Here is an 18737-nt window from a genome sequence, read left to right as displayed (position 1 = left end):
CGAGTTGGGTGTCAAAGAGGGTGGAAGCTGAGCATAGGAAGGCTCGTAAGGGATTAAAGCCTTTAAATACGGTTCACAACTCCTTAATTAGGGTTTTGGTCAGCAGCAACTACACCCTGCGTAGCAAGATTTACGCCATGCGTAGATCATTAAAGACACATTCCTCCATCAGCCACTACGCCATGCGTAGCTACACTACGCCTTGCGTAGGGCAAAACTTCCATCTTCCTGCTCAACTTCAACCAGCCATAACTTCTTCGTTTCAACTCCGATTTCGGCGTTCTTTATATGTACGGAAAGATATTGATGAACCCCACAATCCTATCTAGTTACCTTTGGCTTAACACATGTTGAACTAAAACGATAATCCACAAGAAACCCGACCTACAACTTTTCCCTTTCTACCCTTTGGTTCCAGCATGGAAATCAAGAACTTAGATCTCACAACCAATATTATCAATATTTACTAAGGTCTAAACTTTACTTCCTTAAAGCCCAAATCCTTTACATGATTGAGTTACGACCCACAAACCCTGAATTTAAGAAACATCCGAAACACAGTGTTACACTAATATACCCTTAAAGAGATAATTAAAAAAAATTGTGAAATGATGACATTTGTCATAATTTTAGTGGGTAGGAATATTTTGTAGGCATAAAAGATAGAAGACAATTTAATTTCTCTTCTAAATTATAATACTTTTTATTTTAATATATCATTATGAGAGGAAATATCATCCTACTAAATGTTCTTACTTATCCTCTTGCTTACAAGATCATCACAAGTGTCAAAATCAAAAGATAAGATGAGGAAAAAGAATTAGTATTTTACACATGACAATTATTGAATACGTAAGAGGATTAAGTAAGAACCAATTTAATTTTCACATCACCTACACTTCCCACTTATCAAAATATTCTTTGGACTTAAGAAAGTGGTTAGGCAAAAAACAAAAGACACGAGATTCATTGTGTGTGTGTCATCATCTACAGAGTACAGACTACTACACTTCCTCCTGAAGTTATATATATTTTATAGTTTTTAGAAAGAATTAAATCAACAAGTTGCAACTTCATTGAACTTGAATACACAATCGTACAGCCTCCCACCAAGGAACTGGGCAACCTCTTGATGCTTCACCTGTTTCATTCATTCATTCCAACATTTCGACTATTAATATTAATTAATAACCAAAACTAAAAGGAAAAAGGAATTGAAGAACACAAGAATCAAGAATCTAACTAATTAATAATTAGTATTACCATTCCAATCTTGAGGGAATCACACTTAAATTGAGCATAAAGATTTGTCTCGATTCCACGACCCTGCCAAACCACAACATTATACAATAATTAACAACATTGCTAATCATAATCACAAGCCTTCTGCAAAAGGATGAATGAGGGTATTTTGGTCTTTATGTATCAGTATTATACATACGTATATAATGAGGGTATTCCTATTCTTGTCTTTTAATGAAAAAAGAAAGGCTGGAATTGAATTACTTCCACCTTTCTGATTCAAATTAGGACAAAATTTGGACACTATCATTGGCATATGTTACGGACTTCATAGGGATAAAAAGGTCATTATCTGTGTATGGTTAAAAATAATAGAAAAGGACTCACCATTCCTTCACAAATTACCAGGTCAGCATCACTTGCCAGGTATGCAAGCTCTTGTGACACGCTGGCAAGATCAATTACCTGTCATATCAAATTATCAATTATACTCAAAAAATTAACAACCACATAATCCAACCATGAACCAACTAATCAAAAGATTTAAAAAATATAAATAAATAAATAAATAAGAAAAACTCATTTCAGTGTCTTACCGGTAAATCATTACCAGAATTGGCAATCAAAAGATTCTGAATATCAACACCCAAAAGCTTTCCATTTTCATCCTTCAACTGATAGAAAACCACATTAAGAATTAAGATCATCAACTATGAACTAATCACACATCAACATTTATTAGAATATTAATTAATCAAATATCTATTAGTTAATTGGTAGTACCTTTGAGATGATCTCCAGTAGCTCATGATAAGTTACATCATTGATAGAAGGCAGGTCATTAGCTGCCAATACAACCTGTATATGTAATACATGAGTGTTCTAGATGATTGAAAATGACCATTTTACCCCTATCTATGGAAGTATAAAGTTATGAGATCCAACCTTTGTCCCATGACGAAGTAATTCTCTAGCAAAAGGCAATATACCCAAAACAATATCTGCACCTGAATTATCCACAAATATCACAGCCTGTTTTTTTTATGATAAAAATGTAACAAGTTAGTTACATGTCTTAACTAAAAAACAAACATCCATAAAGAAGAAAACTATTTGAAGAAGAAGTTGCCTTTTTCCATGGTTTCTTGCTCCATTTTGAAATGAAAGTATCCAAATCATCAATAACCCAAGGTCGAGGAACAATATTTTGACAACTGGCCAAAAAGGACATTCCATCTTTTGAGAATAACTCTGCAAGCTTCAAGAGTCACGAAAATTTTGCACTGTAAGTAATGAAGATTTTGTTTATGGGCATTAAACTTTGAAAAATCTACCTAATTATAGATGTGAAATTGTTTTATATTTGATTAGCATTGCTGTAATTGGGTAGTTTTTTTTCAAGATACAATGCTGTAATAGGAAGAAATTGTTACAGTTCTAGAGAGAAGAATTAGTAAGGGTAATTCAGTCTTTGCACTTCTTTAAGAAACAACAATTGTAGTTCTATCTTTGCACTTCTTTAACTACGTGCAGGAAGTTAGTTACAATTAGTTAGATGGGATTGGGAAGCTAGTTACAGGAGGAGTTGTATAAATAAATGACAAGGGTAGTTATGTCTTTTGTATGCCTTATGTATTGGTATAGTGATATGCATTTCCATGAGGGATGGCTGCATACCTGTGCAGAACCTAGATCAAATATGTTCCCTGCAAATATTCCTCTGACCAAATTCTCCATTCGCTTTGATTCATCTTCAATAGCATCATTCAACTCAACAACTTCCTTAAATAAGGTTATTGCTTTAGCATTTTCTTCTTCCTAGAGCATCAAATTTAAAAAAAGAACTCAATCAATTACAATTTCCAGGTTTGAGATTAAAACTTACAACAAATTAATGAAAAAGGAACTCCCTTAAACATATTATCACCTTAACTTTCTTGAATATGTCTCTGAAACCAACCTCTCTGAGGATAAGCTCACGCATACGACAAAGATGCTGCAATAATTTAAAACCATGAAAACATTTTGGTTCTTAATGGCATTTCAAATTTCATCAAGTATATAGAAGAGAAGAAGATTTTGCTTACTATGCAATCAGGTGGTCCACCATGGCTTTCAGGATCTTTTTTGAAGTCCTCTAGTATTTCAGTATACCTTACATGGTTTAACAGTGCGTTTTTGCCAGTGAGTTCGATATCCAGAAAAGCTAATTATGTGCAATTGAACTGAACTTTAATCCAGAGGCTAAAGGAAGATATTAATACCTTTGAGCAAACTTTTCAGCTTTTGCAGGAGCATCGGAGACAGTATCATCGCTTTCTGCTCTCTTCCTGTCACACAGAGAAAACATAACAAACACGTATGAGGGATTCATGCGAAATCAAATTAGGTTAGAGAAATCACTTGCACACCTTATACCCCTTCCTTTCTAGGATTCTTAGATTTACTAAGAAAAACGAAATCTCAATCGCAAACAACATTTAAGAAACTTTACTTGTATATTCAGAAGGCATAAAATTGAATAATGAAGTGAAAGTTCTTATTGAACAGGTGTCAGTAATAGAGATCTAGTTGCAGAACCAGAATCTAATCGAATTCCAGTTACCACAACCACGATCACGACTGAAATAACCAAAGTGCGCATCAGGAGTTCAATGAGAAGTGCATACTTGAAAGAGGGAATCGAATTGGCGAAGAGGTTGATCCAAGAGAGCTCAGTGGGAGTTGGTTTCTTGGGGTTATCAGAGGGGAACCTGTAGGGGATTGTGCATGCCCTGTAATTGGTCTCGATCGGCGTAATCAACAAGGGGAACGCCACCATCTCTCCCGAGCTCTCCATTTCTTCGATCTTTCTTCTTGCCTTCGTTTCCACCAACCAAAAACTCAGAAGCAGTGAATGAATCAGTGATGAAGTCTGAATGGAAATGGTGGCGTGGCTTTTCCGATCGATCGGTTTCAGACTTTCAGTTTCGGTAAATTACATGAATACCCCTCATACTGTTAAATAATAACGGATACGCCCCTCAAACTTATCATTGCATTCGTATAATCATTATCAACCCTTCATTTCGTTTTTGTATTGTTCAAAATGACAAGTGGAATAAACGAATTTGATTCCAAAACACTTGTGCTTTTATGCTTTCTAAAAAAATATAAAATTAATTTGTTTTTTTTACAATTTGGACACCTAAAATGAAGTAATTAATGTTTGTGCCGAGACCAAAAATAAGATGTTTGATTTTTAAGAGGCAAAATACATGTATTGTTTTTTATTTGCAGACTAAGATGTTGACCAAAAGTTTGCGGTATGTAAATTTTTTTTTGATTTTTAAAGTTTGGAAATTGATAAATGATCTTGTTAAGACTAAATGTAAGAAATAACAACATATTTCGTTTATTTATGTATTATAGCATCCTACTTTTGTTTTGTTCTATTACATACACATACTCGTAATTTTTTTCTCGCTATTAAAAATTCTACGCCATAATAGTATTGTACTTTCAATCTTTTGTTATTACGACATTATATGTTAAAAAAAATCTAACCAATTATAACATTATCAGTATTGCAAAAATCGTTGAGCCCTTCTAGGATGGTTGACTAGCGAGTAGCAAGTACTCGTCCTAGACAGGGAGTACTCAGATTGGGTATTTATAAAGAAATTAATTTTGAAAAAATTATCTATATAACAAATATCATAATTTATTAAAATTTAAAACAAAACACGAAAATGTTTAATAATATATGCTATATGTTAAAATAATTACTTAACAATTATAGTTGTTTATTTGAAAAAAAAAAGTTAAAAATCTCGAGTTTCACCGAGTTTTTCACAGTTTGTCCGAGTTGTCCAAGGTGGCTGAGTTGGAACGTTTTTCTCCAAGTAGACCGATTTTCTCTGATTTTGACCCAAGTTTGATTGATTCCGAGTTTTTTAATAGATTTTCAGAAAAGCGCCTCGACTCATGGCCATCTTAGTAATCGGGTGAGTATGTCGAGTTTACAACACTGACAGAATTTAGATGACATTTCCATAACTTGGTGGGTTTTTCAAAAGACAATGTTGTAATCGAAATAAATTTACAGAAAATGTTAAAAATCAAATCAATTTTCTTCGAAAATCAAGAATCGGTCACTATAAGACCCCATTTGTTACATACACATCACATGACATAACAAAACAAACAACATTGCTTTTGGCATGCATTCGATTGAGACTACTAGAATTATAAACAATAAGTTATCTACACATACATACCAACTAATGCCAATAAAATAAATTCGTTAAAGAATATCAGAATGTCCATCCAATCGATTAAAAAGGAAATCTTCCCCCTTATTTTTTGGCCTTTGAGAACCTGAGGCATCGGTATTTTTCACCACTTACAGTAATTTCAAGAGCCCCATCAAGATTATCTTGATTCGATGCAGTTCCCATTAACACACTCTTTTCTTTCTCAAGGTTTTCCCTTTCCATCTTCAATTTTACTTCTTGCCTCACAATCTCTGCCTGAAACAATAAATAAAAATAATGCTAATTGAAAAAAAAATAGATGTCTAAAGGGTTAAAATACTTGAAGATCACAGATTGAACATCTTGAATCACCCCTTAAAATTTTCCCATATTGGGTTTTTAAAGCTATAACGAATGCAAATAGATGTCTAAAGGGGGGAGAAGATCAAGATCCTAGAGTACTTTAGCCCTTAGATGCAAGATCCATGGTATAATCACCATAGTTAGCATCAAAATCTAAATAACATCTGTCTTCAATGGTTACAACTACATATGTGCATTTCGTTGAAATGTAAGCCTTTTGAAAGATCATTAGCATATCAAAACTAATGACTGATTTTAAAGCATCCAAATAGTGTCCTTTCATACATACATCATTGCAAAGCTGGAATAATGTATGATTGAGGAGAGAATGGTGTCCTTTCATCTATTCTACAGGATCAATCCAAAGGTAATAAAATGGTAGAAGTAACTAAAGTTCATATATACAAGAGTTCACACAACTGATTATAAACAGATGATTAAGGAAGAAATTGAGCGGACCTCTCGACGAGAAAGTTCGGCTTTCCAGGCAGCTTCACGCTCGGCTACCTCACGTTCGCGCTCTTCGATATAACTCTGCATCTCTCTCTCCTTCATGTTTCTATCTTGTATGTCTGCATCGAGAGCTTCTTTCAATTCCTCAACGAATTTCTCGACCACTGTCTTTATCCTCAACGACATCTTTTCTTACTCGTTACTGATAAAATTTGTGGCTCCGGTTGATTGATTGTTATGAGAAAGGCTACACCGCCGCCGTTGAGTAAAACTTAGTTTCACGACGGAGAAGCCGCCGGTATAAATGGTTATTTGTTTGTTTCTGTTATTTGTTGGGGTTTCAATTGTAGGGGCACCGCAACTCCGGAAGCTGAAGGGCGAGGAGAGAAAGGGTAGTAAAAGAAAGGTCAAATTATGTATATAATATATTAGGTATCTGACTCATGATTTACATGAGTTTATTTAAAAAAAAAAAACTAAAACCATGAATTAATGTCTTGCCTTGTAATCTTAAGTATAGGACTCCACTCATTTAGTGATTTGGAAACACCAAGACCGAAATCACAATGAATAGAAAACAACAAGACCGAAATCACAATGAATAGGAAACCACAAGACCGAAATCAACATCCTACAAGCCCACTAAGGCCGAAAACACATACTAGGATCCAATAAGGCCAAAAACTACTTGTGTGAAGGAATTAGGACCGAAATCTCAAAGGGAATGAGGAGATTTCGGTTATGTATGGCTGAAATCTCATAGCTTTGGATGATTCCTATTGAGTTTCCAGTAGATATTATTTTAGGACTAAGATAAGAGTAGTTGACTTTAAGATGTGATGTCTCATTCCTTTTCCCATGCAAGGTTACAGTAACCCACGCAATAACCAACATACATCCATGTAATAACCAACAGATTTCCAAGTAAATATCACATCAAGTTCCACTCCCTATATTTGGACGAATTCCTTCCACAAGCCCCACCATTCTCCCATTCTACTTTCTGTTAAGTCTCTCCTTATTCTCTCAAAGAACAAATCTAGGATTTTCCAAGTTCAACTTTCCCTAAGCATCATCCTTAGATTTTGGTAAGTATTTTCGAGATTTATATATATATATATATATATATATATATATATATATATATATATATATATATATATATATATATATATATATATATATATATATGAGTTCTATGGAAAACAAATAACTAGGGCAACATATGCTGGAACCAATAATCAAATGACACGTGTACATTTCTTTATTCACAAGTAATGTATTGTGGAAGTTATTTATGTAGTTACCCTAAAGTGATGTGTTGTCATATTTTCATTGGTTCAAATATGTGTTGCCCTAATTATTCATTTTCCATATATATATATATATATATATATATATATATATATATATATATATATATATATATATATATATATATAGGGTTAGGTTATTTTGTTTTTACTAACTATTGTGTGCCAGAATGCACAAATCTGGACCAACGGATGGAATTCATCAATGGACATGATTTGAGAGTGTATGATATTACAATGGGATAGCATGTACCATATAATCATACAAATTTTAGCAAAAGGGTATTTTGGACAATTAACTAGAATTATTAAAGGAAATTTTCGGATATTTATGGATAATTAATTCTCCTAATTTTAAAAATATGAATTTTTTTAATTAATTCAATTTTAATTATAACATAATTTGTAAACATAACCGATTTTATTCTGTCATAATATTTTTTTATTTAGAATGATGCTCTTTCAGAATTTTATTCTATTAGAATATTATTGAAGAATAACAAAGTTCTTGAATCCGAGGTTGAAAAATAACAACATTCTAATATATATTCTTATACATCCAAACTTAAATACAAATTCATACATATTCTTACAGACTAAAAGTCTTATACATTTTAATATAATTATACATATTCTAAAAGAATATTAACAAAAATGAATAAAATTCTTAAAAAATAACAACATTATTAAAATGTGAGTATGATCAAACTTTATTCATTCTTCAAGTTATTCCTATTAGGTCTTCAACACATTCTTCCAGCCATTCCTATCACGAATACAACAAAAACTAATAATGGTTAAAAACATGTTGCTTGCAATTAACTATCACTTTATATATTCTGATAGAATACATAGAATATATTCTGGCAGAATACATAGATTTTATTCTGGCAGAATATATTCTGACAGAATAGCTAGAATACATTAAAAAGTATCGTATTTACTGCTAATATAATTTTAGATTCCAAATACACAATAACAAAGGGAGAGTAGAAATTGGAATTCAATATCACAAATTGAACCAAAATAATACACAAACAAATTACTTACCTTTTTAAACAATTTTCTAGAACAAGATGAGTAGCTTTCACCAATCTATATTGGCATATGATATTAAGCCTTTACTATGTTGGTATATGAAATCAAACAAAATTAATTCAATTGTTTATCCATGTGCAATGATGATCCTAAACAAAAGTTAAAGAATGAGAAGATAACATGATGAAAACAAATATTTGACTTTTTAGGTCAAAACATAGATTATGTTATTGTAATTTCAATCTTTCATACCCACCATTTTTAAGACACACCTTCTGCAAACTCGACAATGGTGTGCTCTTGGAGGCTTGTATGGAGGACATTTGTCACATCTTTTTTTAAGTGCTTCCTGAAATATGCATCGTATTTATCAAGAAAAAGATATAAGTGATTTCAAGTGTAAACAATATGAAATCGATATGAAGTATTTATTTGGTTGAATTCCTTGTGATTTTGATTAGGTTGATTCGTTATCTTGAACAAAGTTTTTAACCTTGATCATCACCCTTTGGGTCAATTTAAACACAAATAATCACCCAATTCAATTAACATAAGCTGTTCTAAAGAGAAAACCGATATGGGTCTGATCAAAATATGTATGAATAATTCGAAGGGGATATGAATAAAACGTGAATCTTACAGCGTCTCTCGATTCTTGATCTGAGCCATCATTGTCCTCAATATCAGGGAAATACCCAGATGGGACACCACCAGGATCAGTGAGAACGGAGACGAAAAACGAGAAAAGAGTGAACGATGCCAACGAAGTGAAGATCACGACGTTTATCCAACCTGCTGGGCTCTGTAACCCTAACCAATCGTCAAGAAATACGAAAACCGTACCATAATAGACCATTTCCATTAGTACCAAAACTGCTAGAATAGGGAACGATACAAATCTTCGCCATTTCATCTCGCTTGATTGCTTGATTTTGGGGAAGAGTAGAGGGTTGAGTCGGAATGGGTTTTCGATCGAAGGCCCAGGAAAGTGAGTGACGTGAATTCCGTTTCCAGTCAAGATGCCCTTTGCCTGTTGAAATGAAAGAAGAAATTTTGTAATGGGGTAGTTGAGGAGGAAGATAGATGCGCAGTGCAGGGCACCGATTGAAATAGATTTAGGGCTAATGTTCTATATTTATCTTTGCTTCTTGCGTGATATAAGGAATTGTTGTTAATCTACCATAAATAACTATGCAAAGATTATTATAATACCCTTAAATGATTTATTTAATGATTTATTTTTTCCTAATTTCCTATTGGTGCATTCATGCACACAATAGTTGCTAAAAACATTTGAACCTAGCTCTCTCTCTCTCTCTCTATATATATATATATATATATATATATATATATATATATATATATATATATATATATATATATATATATATATATATATATATATATTTGTTAATTTTAAAATATCAAATGTGTCGGCTGGTTTTTAACACATTTTTTATACGATGCACATTCTAGTTTTTTCATATCTATTTTTCTTCGATTTTAAAATATAATATGTTTCGAACAACTACTATTCTTTAAAAAAAAAGACAAAATTTCATCATTCATAACTTCGTATTTTTGGTTTACAAAAAACATAAAGACATTTATCAAAACCTCTACACGTTTATGTTAAGTCTATGTTGTTTATAAACATTATCCCACATTGATGAGGAAGAAACATTTAGTGGGTTTGTAATTTTTTTCTCTTGATAGACTTTCAAAGGCTAAGGATCAAGGGATGGACCAAATAACACATGCACGTCTAGCCCCTAGCCAATGCCATGAGTGGATCAAAGACTTTAATGGAGCTGAAGAGCTTTTATTTTTAGCAATTTCCGGGATTGGTAGAGTTTGATGGAACCGAGTTTGTGGAAATCGTGTCAGAATATTCTGGAAGGCCCACAAAATGCCTTGTTTGGAGAGCAAGGCGTTACCTTAGGGTTTCTAGGGTCCGGTCTATGAGGGCCTTTTGCTGCTTTCTAGGGTTTCGAGGAGCTTTTATTTTTAGCAGTTTTCGGGATCGGTTGAGTTGGACCGAATAGGGTTCATGGAATCGCGTCGGAATATTTTGGAAGACCCAAAAACTGGCTTGCTTGGAGAGCAAAGCGTCACCCTAGGATTTCTAGGGTCCAGCCTATGAAGGCTTTTTGCTGCCTTCTAGGGTTGCGAAACCTATAAATGCAACTCCTAGGAGCCGTATTCCACACATGAAAATTAATCTCCCTCTCTCTCTCCCTCAATTTCTGAGTATTCACTTTGCGTTTATCGTTTTCCATTGCTGTTGGAAAATCGATAAGTCTGCATTAAATCCTAGGGTTTTATTCTGTTACTTACAACCAATAGAAACGAAGTAAAAACCTTTAAGGACAAGTGTCAGCTCCATAGGTTTCTACAAATTGAGATCAACTACAAACAGGTCAGTTTACTTTATTGTTATCCAATAACATGACAACATGTTTCTATTCCTTTCTTATAATTAGATCTGATCGTGAATGATCAATCTGATTTCTAGAAGAAACTTGGTAACAATAATAATATAATTGGATTTATTGTCTTGCGACATATCAACGTTTAATCTTCCCTATTAATCGTTGGTTGTTTGTGAAAACATTTTGGATATTTAATTATAAATCTGTCCATTCGTTTGTTTGTCTATTCTAAATAATTTATGATTAGTTCATCATATTAATAATTGGATTGTTTAAATATCAAGTCTGAAATTCATCAAACTACCTCTCACGGGTAAAATACTAGAGCCTGGTATTTAATGAGCAATATGACAAGTATGTTAGTCGTTTAATATGTTGTTGAGCTCATTTGGTTTGGGCAAGAGAATGTTGTTTACCATTCATTTTGGCAAGAGGACGTTGGTATATCCCACATTCAAGCCCATGTGTCACTAATACTATGAGTTGGACTATGAGATTGATTTGAGACAAGATTAAATTCATCCATGCAATGCATTCCTTATTTGTATAAAATTTATTGTGATATGAATTTTGATTGACTTTCAAATGAGTGAAATGCAAGGATTTAATTATTGATGAATTCAAAATATTTTTTGGAGTTGATCTTGGAATTTGGGTAGTTGATTTATCCTTGTTCCTTTCAAAGGTCAACTACGAGATTAACTCATTAGGCGTTAATTGTCTAATTTTGATGTATATCCAGAATAAAATATGAGATATGATGAAGAATTGAAGCTTAATTTTGAGGAACGTTTAGAAGGCTACTGACTTGTAATAATTACTTACACCTTTGATCTTTATGAATTGAATGCTTCCTTGTACAACTTAAAGTTTAATATTTTTAAGAATTGGGATCGTTCAGCAATATTTAGCTTTTAATCATTAATGGATGTTTAAATAATGACCATTGACGATAATGAGTTTAACCTTTTTTTTTTCACAATATTAAAACACCAAATAGAATTTTCGAGAATTTAGGTGTACAAAAAAATAGTGAAACCATGACTTATTACCACATTTCGAATTTTTTCTGATACCTCAAACTTTGTGAAGAGATTTAACCACTCTAACTTCTAAATTTGTTACATTTCTTATGAAACTTCATCTTTTTTTTTTTTTTTTTAGTTTCGGTCATATATAATTTAAAATGAAAATTTACCAACTACATTTCGGTAAGTCATTTTACAGGTGTTGTGTAGGTTTTCTAATGGGCGTTCTTTATGATTGTTCTTCATGCATTTCAAAACTCCATAAGAAAATCATATTGTAGGTTTCATTTTACACTCTTTCCACAAGGAGTTTGAATTTCCATGTAACCCTTCAACAACCATATGTTGATAACCCTTTTACACCCTTACATTTTGCATAACAAAAACCCCATATTGTCAAAGTTATATTGTTATGTTTTAAAGCTAGTCTCTAGAAAGTTCAACACAAACATATTTAATATTACTATAATGCCCTTTTATCTATTTCACTTTTATTTACTATTATTTTATTTCGCACCTCTACGAGCATAGGTGAACAATACAGGGGTTTTATCAGTGAGCTTACTTTTCTTCTTTTTGTTTCCATTGTCAATCACAATTGAGGAGCATGCTGCCACGTCATCAATATCCTTGGAGCTAAAATCAATGGTGGAATTGATAGTCTGAATAGAAGTGATGCAACATTCTTGCCAATGAATATCTGAAAGATCCTCAATCACATCATTCAGACTTAAGTATGCGTCTGAAGACACAAAGTCGTTTTCTAGTGTCGAGTGATGTGCATCCATCAGCTCGATGGACCCCACTGCATCCATTAAATCATTCTGCAAATATATATTTTTTAGTTTTGTAAATAACAAATAAAAGAATTCAGAACTGTTTTAACTAATAGCATTTAAATCGCATGAATAACCTTTGGAACTTTGATGCTATTGAATCCATGCATGGTGATTATCTGTTTACAAAAATAGCTCATTAATACCAATTGAAATCATACAAAATTGCTGGAGAAAATGCTCAAGAAGAATCTCACCTTTCGAAGAGTAGTAGAAGAAATGGAGTCCAAATTATTCAAATTTAGGTAACATTCAAGAGTCAGCTTAGGGGTCCATGGTTTTCCTGCTGCTCCTTGTGATTCCATTACTGTGTATTATACAAGCTCAATTTAATTTACTGCTAACATGATAACCAATATACACTAACATATTTATGATTCTAATTTCTGATTATTTAGGATCAAAATAGTGAGAAGAAGCCAAAACAATTTGTAAAAATGCTCATTAACATATTAATTCAATGTTCCAATCCATGATCCGGATCACTAGGTTAGTAGTTATGATTACGAAGAGTCTGCAAACTAGCTTTCAAGCTAAAATCTCCCACAAATGTAAACATATAAATCAAATTGAATCTCAGGAATCCATAAGCAACAGAAATTCAGATTTCAATTCCATGAATCCATTCAATCAAAACTAAGTAGTTACTCGTACCAGTTAGCTTCCAGGTTTTAATGAGCTAAAACTTCCCCAGAAACAGACATTTGTGTAAACCTGATACATTCTTCACCAATGGTATGCAATATGCCTCGATCCATCAAACAGCTTTGTGAAAATGAGTGCATAAACGAACGACACATTTACTGCAAATCCTTTTATCGTAGTGCTACTTAAGATCGTAGATACTTATGGCACGACAGACCTAATTACTACATAGAGAATTTATCCTATTTTATTAGTTCAAATCATTATACACAGGAGACGAAAACTCGTCAGAACTGAAGCAACTAGCTGAAAATCGAACAAAAATGATAAATCGGAGATCGATGAACAAGAACATAACAAGTGATTGCATTATAGAAATAGTAGTACAGATTAAATGTTACCTGATATGAAGAGAAGAGGAGAAAGATGACGATAGCCGATTGCAGAGAGGAAATTCAGAGAAGAACCCCCGCCGGAAGTAGTTTGATTATGGAATTGTGGCGGTTTGGGGAAGATGAATCCGTTCGATATTTAAGCAGATTTTCAAATATGACCCCAGTGGACCCGATTACATCATTCCTTTGCACAAACAAACCCAAAAGATTAACAAAATTACTAGAAATGACCTAGTGTTATGCATTTGGGCAATAATGACCCCAACTTTATGCATTTAGATAAATTTGCCCCTTATGTGTTTTGGTGATAGTTGATAGGCGTCGACTCTATAGCTAAAATCGACCATGGAAGCAACTTAGGAAGAGTTTGAGGGTTCAACAAAGGGCTTCTAGCCCAGCGGTATCGGTGGTGCCCTCCTTCTTTGAGGTTGAGGGTTCAAGTCCCGTCGTGGACATAGGTGAACTTAGGTATTAATTTAGAAGGAGTAGATTATATATTTGTATTTGCCGGTTCAAAAAAAAGAGCAGTGTTTAAAAAGACGTGATGCAAGCAACTTAGGAAGAGTTTTTAAGATTTTATTTTCCTTATATAAATTGGCATTTTGCAAAAGGGTCTGGATCGGTATTAGTTTAGGAGGAGTAGATTATATATTTGTATTTGCCGGTTCAAAAAAAAAGAGCAGTGTTTAAAAAGACGTGATGCAAGCAACTTAGGAAGAGTTTTTAAGATTTTTTTTCCTTATATAAAATGGCATTTTGCAAAAGGGTCTGGATCTGATAAAAAGCCAAAAATTGGTAGAAACCGCGATGAGCCGATTACTATTCTCTACCAACTATTTCGTCAATGACACAAACATCAAATTCATTTATTTGGTTGTGACGCGTTCGCACGCGACACACGTCCATGTAACTTAATACGGTATCGAGGAATAATCATGTGCGACGAATGTCCATAGAACGTCATTTAAATGTGTTTTTCTTTTCTTTTTCGGTTATTTATTATTATTTATTATTTTTTTTATTATTTTTTTTTGAAAAAAAAAGTTTTTAAGGTAATACTATATTTGGTTTCTAAGTTATTTTTTTTTCATTTTATTCGTTTTCTTATTTATCTTTTATTTAAAAAAATTAACTTTTTTTTATCAATATATAGTCAGTTTTTCAGTTTTTCTATTTTTTTCGTTTCTTTTCTTTTTTCTTTTTAATTTTTTTTGAATTAAATATCGGTTCAAGTTTATGATGTTTAACCATTATAAAAAAATTTGAATCATAACAATATTATGCATCATATATTTTTGAATCATATCATTTTGAATCATAAAATTTTGGATCATATTAATTATATTATTTTAGATCATAATATATTGAATTAACTAACATTTTGTTCAATACAACATTTGAATCATTATATTTTTTGAATCATAAAAAATATAATAATTAAGGATCATTCAATATTTGAATCAAAATATTTTTAAATCAAAACAAGTTAAAAATTATAAACATATTGGATCATAATATTTTTGAATCATAAATATTTAGAATGATCTCTATTTTGATCATATTATGTTCAATATTTTTTTAAAAAATTTTAATCTTTCAAAATCAAGTTTGGTATCTAAAACACCTTATTTTTTTTTAAAAAAAAAATTTACAAAGTCATTAGAATAGTGAGTAGAAGTATTCCTTAAATTTTTATAATTTTTGGAGAATTATTTTTTTCTGGATTTCTTTATAAATATAAAAAAAGTCAAATTTTCAAATTGTCATAATTATGCTCATTTTATAGAGAAATAAATTTTAAGAACTTTGGTTTTTTTCAAAATATTTTTTTAAATAAAAAAAAGTTATTGTCGAAAAACTAAGCGAGTGGAAAAAAAACTCACCAGCCAAAAAATGCTAGACACTTGTCATGCTGTGGGGTGGGGCATGTGTTAGCTTCCAGAGAGGCCATATGGGCCAAAATTTATTTCTTTTTTTTTTTTGTTTTTTTTAATCTTTTTGTTTTTGTCACTTGTGCCATCCAAACAGTTAACATTCCCTGAAAATTATCAAAATTTCGCAACTAATTACCAAAATGACATATCATCTCGCGAGACTTTTACGGTAAATAAAATCAAATTCTGGTCATTTATTTTTTCAATCTTAAGACCAAAAATTATACTCGCGGTTCCTACCATTTTTTTAGTTTCTACTTTATTTTGCAAAATGCCTTTTAAAAATAAAGTTGTTTGAATTGGCATAGATTAGTCTTATTAAAATTTACAGTTTTTACATTTTTTAAATAATATTTTTGGTCCTTTAACTTAAAATGTCTTTTTCCTTTATATATTTTACTTCTAAGTATTTATTTTTTACTTTTGATATAACAACTATGTAAACTATAAATATATAATTAAAATTATTTCATGAAATACCTTCAAATTGATACTATATCAAATATATTACAATGATACGAAAAGACAAGTTTCAACCAAACATTAAATTACAAGAAAAAACGAACACAAAATTATAAAAGAAATATCATACAAATTGAAGAGGAAATGAAAAGACTAATTAAAAAAAACATGATTCACATTGCATTAAATCTTGGTTGAAAATTTAAACAATTTCTTCAGTTATGATCAGCTTGATGACATAGCCCATATCTTTGAGTTTCATTAGGATGAAGAACATCCATCTCGTTGCGTATTCGATTTGAACGCCTTCAATCTCGGCTAACAAAAAGTTTTGAGTGAGCCAAAGCCCAAAAAACGTATTTAAATGTCACTACATCTGATGAGCCATTTGTATTATGAAACCATTTAACACTAGTTGCAAAGTTTAAATTTCTGTTACTGTTACCTATACATGATCCAAAACAATTATGTGCACCCACCAAACGTTTAATCTTCCACATATGATAATTTTTCTTCTTAACTGTACTAAAATACCATACATAACCTGGTGTATAGGACGTGACACCAGAACTTTTTCCTTCATTTCCTAGAGTCTTGCATTTTTCTATCTATAAATTAATTTTCCTTCCGTACAGTTTGAACTCTCTGTTTTGGGAGATCAACCAAAGCGTTACTGTCTTTCTACTTCCACCCTACTTCAAATTGCATTCCTAACCTTATTTCGGTTTCCGATTCTTTCCAAACATCTATATGTCTTGAGAAGTTTCTATGACATCATCTCCTACATCTAATACCATTCATAAAATTCACAACTAGTGTTTCACACACATCATCTAACTCATCCTCAAAATTTCTTTGTGACTCATTTACATTATCTTCATTATCTTGTGAGTTGGATTCATCAAGCCCAAAGTGATCTCCCGCCTCAAATCTATCATCATTGGGAAAAGAAAATGATATATTTGAGGAGTTGGTCACTTGTGACTGTACCGGTTGTGATGCATCAAAATTTCGAAGAAGATCTACAAAATCGGTATTTATATGCATCCTTGATTGTTCATGAGATATTTGTTTAGCTTTAACAATAACTTTCCTACAATATCTGCTCATTCTCAGTCAAATAGTACATCACCTCTAAACTTGAATCATTTATGACTTGTGAAGTATTATATATGCAACTAAATTTGTAACATAGTAAGATACAACTTAAGTTATATTGTCAACTCCAGCATGTGCATAAATCAAATCTTTAATTTTTTTCATAGCCTATTTTATGTCTAACCATATTTGAAGTGGTCAAAGTTGATTGATCGCCCTTTATGAACCCATTATCATATTCAATCTGACCATCCCAATATAAATCGATAAAAAACGAACGATTTAGACTCATAATGATAATATATATGAAAATGGCATTACACAAAAAATCATAAGATATTATATATATATATATATATATATATATATATATATATATATATATATATATAGGGGACAGTTCAAATAAAAACAGTAAATAGTGTGAGAACGTAAAAACAGTTTTTTATGTTATTATTCTGCAATGAATTTTGTATCGACAACTTTATGTCATTATTCAGCAAAGAAAAAATGAATAGTTAAAGGTTAAAATTAAAATTAGAATTTACTACAAAAATGCACATATATAAGTTTATAATAGAATAATAACATTGTAATGAATATATAACTAATCGAAAGTTAATATTTATATTAAAATTACTTCAACAATACACATATACAAAATTCATTACAGAATAATAACATAAACATAGTGTTTTTACGTTCTCACACTATTTTCTGTTTTTATTTGAACTTCAAATAAAAAACAGTAAATAGTGTGAGAACGTAAAAACACTTTTCTATGTTATTATTCTGCAATGAATTTTGTATCGACAACTTTATGTCATTATTCAGCAAAGAACAAATGAATATTCAAAGGTTAAAATTAAAATTAGAATTTACTACAAAAATGCACATACATAAGTTTATAATAGAATAATAACATTGTAATGAATATATGACTAATCGAAAGTTAATATTTATATTAGAACTACTTCAACAATACACATATACAAAATTCATTACAGAATAATAACATAAACATAGTGTTTTTACGTTCTCACACTATTTACTGTTTTTATTTGAACTTACTTCTATATATATATATATATATATATATATATATATATATATATATATATATATATATATATATATATATATAATGCCATATATAATATTTAAAATGAATTTATGCAAAGATTTTTAAACAAAAAATACATACCTTATAACCAAGTGTTGAAGGAACTTTGACTTTTGAAGAAAAAAGATGAAGGAACTTAT

At 31.3% G+C, this 18737-nt stretch overlaps 3 protein-coding genes and 1 pseudogene across 3 annotated transcripts; all 4 read right to left on the bottom strand.

Annotated features, from left to right (window-relative positions):
* Window positions 1–841: 841 nt before the first annotated feature.
* On the bottom strand, window positions 842–4233 carry LOC145132831 (damage-control phosphatase At2g17340-like). The gene is made up of 12 exons (XM_079067760.1): window positions 3912–4233; window positions 3507–3572; window positions 3330–3396; window positions 3170–3238; window positions 2920–3060; window positions 2372–2500; window positions 2188–2274; window positions 2026–2100; window positions 1839–1916; window positions 1630–1707; window positions 1264–1326; window positions 842–1141 (listed from the first exon to the last, which is right to left on the bottom strand). Exons 1-12 carry the CDS (start codon window positions 4079–4081, stop codon window positions 1058–1060), a joined length of 1107 nt encoding a protein of 368 aa, XP_078923886.1. The 5' UTR covers window positions 4082–4233; the 3' UTR covers window positions 842–1057.
* A 1183-nt stretch (window positions 4234–5416) lies between these two features.
* LOC145132870 (uncharacterized) lies at window positions 5417–6691 on the bottom strand. The gene is made up of 2 exons (XM_079067813.1): window positions 6300–6691; window positions 5417–5753 (listed from the first exon to the last, which is right to left on the bottom strand). Exons 1-2 carry the CDS (start codon window positions 6477–6479, stop codon window positions 5580–5582), a joined length of 354 nt encoding a protein of 117 aa, XP_078923939.1. The 5' UTR covers window positions 6480–6691; the 3' UTR covers window positions 5417–5579.
* A 2080-nt stretch (window positions 6692–8771) lies between these two features.
* LOC145131342 (putative protein S-acyltransferase 15 pseudogene) lies at window positions 8772–9506 on the bottom strand (annotated as a pseudogene).
* A 2896-nt stretch (window positions 9507–12402) lies between these two features.
* LOC145134544 (uncharacterized) lies at window positions 12403–14077 on the bottom strand. The gene is made up of 4 exons (XM_079069382.1): window positions 13987–14077; window positions 13138–13247; window positions 13018–13059; window positions 12403–12928 (listed from the first exon to the last, which is right to left on the bottom strand). Exons 2-4 carry the CDS (start codon window positions 13243–13245, stop codon window positions 12611–12613), a joined length of 468 nt encoding a protein of 155 aa, XP_078925508.1. The 5' UTR covers window positions 13246–13247; window positions 13987–14077; the 3' UTR covers window positions 12403–12610.
* Between the last annotated feature and the right edge of the window lie 4660 nt (window positions 14078–18737).

The sequence above is a fragment of the Lactuca virosa genome, chromosome 8 (genome assembly GCF_052849685.1).
Source record: "Lactuca virosa cultivar CGN04683 chromosome 8, Lactuca_virosa_CGN04683_v6, whole genome shotgun sequence".
In the NCBI taxonomy this organism is placed as follows: domain Eukaryota; kingdom Viridiplantae; phylum Streptophyta; class Magnoliopsida; order Asterales; family Asteraceae; genus Lactuca; species Lactuca virosa.
Note: the sequence above shows the minus strand (reverse complement) of the source record. Positions and strands in the feature narration are given on the sequence as shown.